The 6,435-nt window shown below is 32.5% G+C and overlaps 1 protein-coding gene across 1 annotated transcript in view; it reads right to left on the bottom strand.

The window, feature by feature from the left end:
• Positions 1-5,831, bottom strand: part of LOC106475235 (glutamate receptor ionotropic, kainate 2-like) — a 25,450-nt gene extending 19,619 nt beyond the window's left edge. The window contains exons 1-2 of the mRNA XM_013935934.2: positions 5,676-5,831; positions 4,571-4,932 (exon numbers count right to left, since the gene is read on the bottom strand). Coding sequence (XP_013791388.2) covers positions 4,571-4,932; positions 5,676-5,699 — 386 coding nt within the window. The 5' untranslated portion in view covers positions 5,700-5,831. The remainder of the gene's footprint in view (positions 1-4,570; positions 4,933-5,675) is intronic.
• Between the last annotated feature and the right edge of the window lie 604 nt (positions 5,832-6,435).

Genomic DNA, 6,435 nt, shown 5'->3' with positions numbered 1-6,435 from the left:
CCATCTTGCTATTTAAGTTGTGTTCTCTGAATTTATCCGGGGGGGGGGCAAATTCCACTCCCCCTTTGATATTTTGGAATAACACAAACTGAAATATGTATGAATTATAAAATACTGCATTGCCAATATTAAACTAACTTTCATACAAGTCTGGTATACTTAGTTAGACTCTCCTACTGATCTACGTTCACTAGTTATATGGCAGTCAATTACCTAAACTTCAGAATCAACCTGTTATATTTTTATGCAATATTTGAACATAATAAAAACAAGAACGGATATATTTCATCTGATATATAACAATACCGACTGTAACTGTAAGAATTACATTCTTCTCACACATATATTGAAAATATGGTAAATACTGTGATGTTACATCACTCTAACACTGGGCTAATAAGTACAGTGTATACCACAGTGGATATTTTCATACAATGATATACTTGTAAGTTCTGTGATCTCATGACGACAGAAGGTATGGTCTGTAAGTTATGTGATATCGTGACAGAAAATATGGTCTGTATGTTCTGTGATCTCATGACGACAGAAGGTATGGTCTGTAAGTTATGTGATCTCATGACGACAGAAGGTATGGTCTGTAAGTTATGTGATCTCATGACGACAGAAGGTATGGTCTGTAAGTTCTGTGATCTCATGACGACAGAAGGTATGGTCTGTAAGATATGTGATCTCACGACAGAAGGTATGGTCTGTAAGTTCTGTGATCTCACGACAGAAGGTATGGTCTGTATGTTCTGTGATCTAACGACAGAAGGTATGGTCTGTATGTTCTGTGATCTCACGACAGAAGGTATGGTCTGTATGTTCTGTGATCTCACGACAGAAGGTATGGTCTGTATGTTCTGTGATCTACAAGAAAAGGACATATCTATCTTTCTACATAAAACCAGAGCTCTCATATAAATTCACACACGAAAAAACATGTTAGACACCAACATGATTAGATTTATCTACAGAGACCGCTGTTCAAAGATTATGCTTGTTATACAGTTTAATTGGGTTAGTATTATTCCTACCATTTATGACAGAATAAGAGAGTTGTAATTTTTACATCTTAAATGTCGACCATATTTGTTATATGGTGTTATATTAGTGTGTTTTATTAACAAATGTGGTACTTATGTTTATGATTTTACTTATATACTTCAACGATAGCATACTGGGCTATAATGAAACACGAACGGACATATGTTTTAATTGTTCTAATATACTTGTTAGAAACGGAAATTTATAATGTGTAATTTATCATAAAAGACAAACCTAGAAATTTAATTATCTGAAATTAAATCTTTAGTTTAGCACAGTATTATTTAGAGTTTGTAATTTTACTTCCATATATTTATGATAGCATATCTAAATGGCTACTCGTATTAGATTGATAAACACATTTGTAAGAAGCACGTGAATAATCAGTTCATATAGCCTAATTGAATAGAAAGTATACAAGAACTGTACACTAAATGAAATGTACATGTCCCATCAAATATCGAGAAATACAATATCGTGAATACACAGTTAGTGTTTTGTATTACTATGTAAAGTAAAAAACAAGTCAATTATGTTTACTGATTTTTAAACTCTGTGACATACAAAAGCTAACCATCACTGGTAAAGTATGGTAAACATTGAATTTATAATCTATTGTTTTTGAACTTATGTAGAGTTTGAACAGTTTATTTTCATTGTTAAGTATAATGCAAATGCGTGAGATTTATATCCTACTAATGAACATGTAATCATAACTAGTGACATATACAATGTATTATAATTGATTTGTTCAACTTTTGTTTACATAAAAGATATTTTCTGTCATATTGAACTTTTAATTTTATCAGACTCCTCTCTTAGTAAAAGGTCAACATACCCTCAACTGTGAGTGAGACTAAATATCCATTTGGTGATGATATGTTTGACCTGTCTATCATTTGCTTTTAATGTTAATGATCACAGACAGAAGCAAAAAGAACACCTATACATCGTAGTTCATTTAATGTTCAAAATGACAATATCTACAGAAAGGTAAGAACATAATTTTCTACAACGGTAATGGTTATATATAGTTCTTTACATAGATTATATAAATTTCTATGTAAAGAACTAATCAACTTATATTGCTGAACACGAAAATTATTGTACAGTATTTAAAGATTTAAATAACTGTCCTTTTCAGGAAGAATAAGTGTTATATATTACATACAGAAATGAAAACTACAGAACAAATAAATTGGAGATAAGTGTAGTGGTTATGAAATTCCAGAAAATGTCGTGTAAATTAAATATAGAAGCAAAAATTATAGATTTAATTAAATAATAAATTGTTTTATACATAAAAGGGTGGATAATTATAAAAGTATGTAAGGAAAATTATTGGCTATAATAATTATCTCACTCAAATAATGGATAATTTAAGATAGTATGTGGAATAAAAATTGACATATGTAATACATTGTGTTATAATAGCTGTCTCATTAAAATAATGGTTTTAATAGTACCTTTTAGGACACATAATTAAATATAGACTACAATGTTGACCATATAATCATATTTTGAGACACCCTGCGATGAGCTCATCATCCAATTGAACTACCTGTTTATAGAAACATCATATGCTATAGCAGTACCAACCTTAGTAAGACCATCTGACTATAGAACCTTAGTAAGACCATCTGACTATAGAAACTTAGTAACACAATCCACTTATTAACACCATCTGCCTTTGTAAAACATACAAAATTAAATATGTAAATGAAACTATGTATGTATGTTGAGACAAGTTGAAATCCTAAGGAAGTATTTAAAGTAACAATGTCTTCCTATAGAAACACCATTTGCCTATAGAACCATGGTAACACAGTCTGCCTATAGGAACATAACTCTTAGTAACAAAATACACCTATAGAAACACTATCCGCCTATAGAACTCTGGTAACACAGTCGGCCTATAGAAACACTACCCTTAGTAACACAGTCCACTTATAGAAACACTATCCGTCTATAGAACCCTGGTAACACAGTCGGCCTATAGAAACACTACCCTTAGTAACACAGTCCACCTATAGGAACATAACTATTAGTAACAAAATCCACGTATAGACACACTATCCGCCTATAGAACCTTGGTAACACAGTCGGCCTATAGAAACACTACCCTTAGTAACACAATCCACCTATAGAAACACTATTCTTAGTAACACAGTCCACTTATAGAAAGACTACCCTTATTAACACAGTCCACCTATAGAAACACTATTCTTAGTAACACAATCCACTTATAGAAAGACTACCCTTAGTAACACAGTCCACCTATAGAAACACTATCCGTCTATAGAACCCTGGTAGTCGGCCTATAGGAACATAACTCTTAGTAACAAAATCCACGTATAGAAACACTATCCGTCTATAGAACCCTGGTAACACAGTCAGCCTATAGAAACACTACCCTCAGTAACACAGTCCACTTATTAACACCATCTGTCTTTGTAAAACATATGCAGTATATAAGCAAAAAGTATAAAGCTGATAAGATTAAACAGCAGATTCAATGTTTTACTTGTAAAGCGAAACTGTAACTGTGATAATTGTAAGCATACGGTTATGTAAATTATATTAAATTATTAATTTTAAGACTTTGTTTGTTACTATAAAGTTGATGTCTTGTTGAGCTACATCACTCTCTAATGGTTCGTTCGCAAACTATCTGTACACTCATCATACTAATTCGCCCTCTGTTGAGTAACACATGAACTATGATGACACATGACATCTAGCAACATGTTCTCTGTTAAGTAACACTTGAACTATGATGTCATATGACATCTAGCAACATATTTTCTGTTAAGTAACACATGAACTATGATGACACATGACATCTAGCAACATGTTCTCTGTTAAGTAACACTTGAACTATGATGTCATATGACATCTAGCAACATCTTTTCTGTTAAGTAACACTTGAACTATGATGTCATATGACATCTAGCAACATATTTTCTGTTAAGTAACACATGAACTATGATGACACATGACATCTAGCAACATGTTCTCTGTTAAGTAACACTTGAACTATGATGTCACATGACATCTAGCAACATCTTTTCTGTTAAGTAACACTTGAACTATGATGTCACATGACATCTAGCAACGTATTCTCTGTTAGTAACACTTGAACTATGATGTCACATGACATCTCCTAACAATTCACTCTAGAAGTAGACAACTTCCGTCGTCAAGTGTCATGGCGGCATGTAATTACTAACGCGAAACTTTATTTGAATATCACAGTTGTTACTTACTTTATTTGAATATCACAGTTGTAACTTACTTTATTTGAATATCACAGTTGTAACTTTATTTGAATATCACAGTTGTTACTAACTTTATTTGAATATCACAGTTGTTACTAACTTTATTTGAATATCACAGTTGTTACTTACTTTATTTGAATATCACAGTTGTTTCTAACTTTATTTGAATATCACAGTTGTTACTAACTTTATTTGAATATCACAGTTGTTACTAACTTTATTTGAATATCACAGTTGTATCTTACTTTGGAGCTACTTCAGTTCCTTGTTGCATTAATGAACCTATTGTGAACCAGAAACTGTTGAGTATGGTAAACTGGTTCTCTAAGACGTCCGAGTCTGGATCGCAGGGATGAGGAGCCTCCCACTCAAGTGGTGTGAGTCGAGCTAGTATGAAGAGCAACAAACTGACACCCAAGTAGGCTATAGCCATGTAGATCCACACTTCCAGAGAAAGTGGTGACAGAAAAGAAAATAACTTTGGTACATTCTCTGTAGGTTTTCTGAACAGAATGCTGATTCCGAGGTTCATGAAAGGCATCGTGAAGTCCACAGCTTCTTCCCGCTCATATGTGATGGTGAGATCAGCAAGAGCTAGGTCAGCTTCCTAGAATCAAATCGAAATAGTTTATAGTTTCATTTTAAGACGAAACTTAACATACTGTGATAAAATAATGCTTTATCTCCCAAGTTCTTCTATAGAAATACACAAAATATTTAAATTAAATTGGTATTTTGATTGAATGCAACTTATTTTCATTCCGAGATGATCGTCTTTTCTGTAAAATCAGTCAAAGTAAATTAATTGATTTTTATGACAGTGATCACTTTAATGAAATTATGTGTTAAAGTCACCTGGTGAAATTTTTTGTTGTTGTTTTATAGCAAAGACACATCGTGTCCACCAAGGGGATCGAACTTCGGATTTTACACAATAGAAATTTCCTCAGACTGCATAACTTGTTAAGTACTCTTCCCATACTTAAGAAGAAAAACGATTTTTTTTATTACATTTTATCGTGACTTTCATATGGGATAATTTCTAATTTTGAGAAATTTATAAAACTTACCAAATTAGATTTTTTTAGAACAATTTCAGGTGCTTCGTGATTTCTGAAAGTGCATGTTTGTTTAGCGATGAGAATGAAATAACTGTAGCTCAGTAGATGATATTAACAATAATTAATAATTTAATTAATATCATCAGAAGCGGGATATGAAAACAAAAGACATAATTGTAATTGTTAGATATCCAACTGTTCGTGAAATTATTCGATTTTGTTTTTATATCAGTGAGTTCTCTCATCTTTCACTCGTTATCCCAGTGTTCATGAAATTTTGTTTCCTTACCCTGTCAATCAGTTCTCTTATCATACCATTCCATTCTCCGCGTTCGTTCTTAGTTCCATGGGAACCGTCACGAACTAAATGAATGACGTAGTTAAAACCCAGGATCTTGGACAACTCTCGGACGACGTCAACACAGTAACCTTCAAATTGGTCGTTGCCTGCAAGCTTTCCAGCAGCAGACTTTAACAGCAAGTAAGGTGGATTCTGGTGGATTAAACATCGGTTTTGATTATAAATAGAATGAATGAAGTTTTCAGATCATCATGAATCAAGTCAGATTTTATTATTCTACGATGTGGATTCTGGTGGATTAAACATCGGTTTGATGATAAATAGAATGAGTGAAGTTTTCAGATCATCATGAATCAAGTCAGATTTTATTATTCTACGATATGGATTCTGGTGGATTAAACATCGGTTTGATGATAAATAGAATGAATGAAGTTTTCAGATCATCATTAATCAAGTCAGATTTTATTATTATACAATTTCAATTTTCATTTCGACAGTTTACTTTGTCTTTAGGAACACTCTACTCCTGAAAGTGACAATTAATCTTTTATAATGTTTAGAACACTACCATACATTTTATATAATTTCTGCAGTGCATATTGGTGTAGAGAAGACATTTTAATACTAGAAATAAACGACCTTATAACACCAAATTGTTGGCTTTCTTTAATTAACTGGACACTCAAGGTTTCGCTTTACAGCTTCGTCAAGAGCGTTCCACTAAAATACAAACCGTAGCTGACATTAT

The sequence above is a fragment of the Limulus polyphemus genome, unplaced genomic scaffold (assembly GCF_000517525.1).
Source record: "Limulus polyphemus unplaced genomic scaffold, Limulus_polyphemus-2.1.2 Scaffold8265, whole genome shotgun sequence".
Lineage (NCBI taxonomy): Eukaryota > Metazoa > Arthropoda > Merostomata > Xiphosura > Limulidae > Limulus > Limulus polyphemus.
This window is presented reverse-complemented; position numbering and strand designations above follow the sequence as displayed.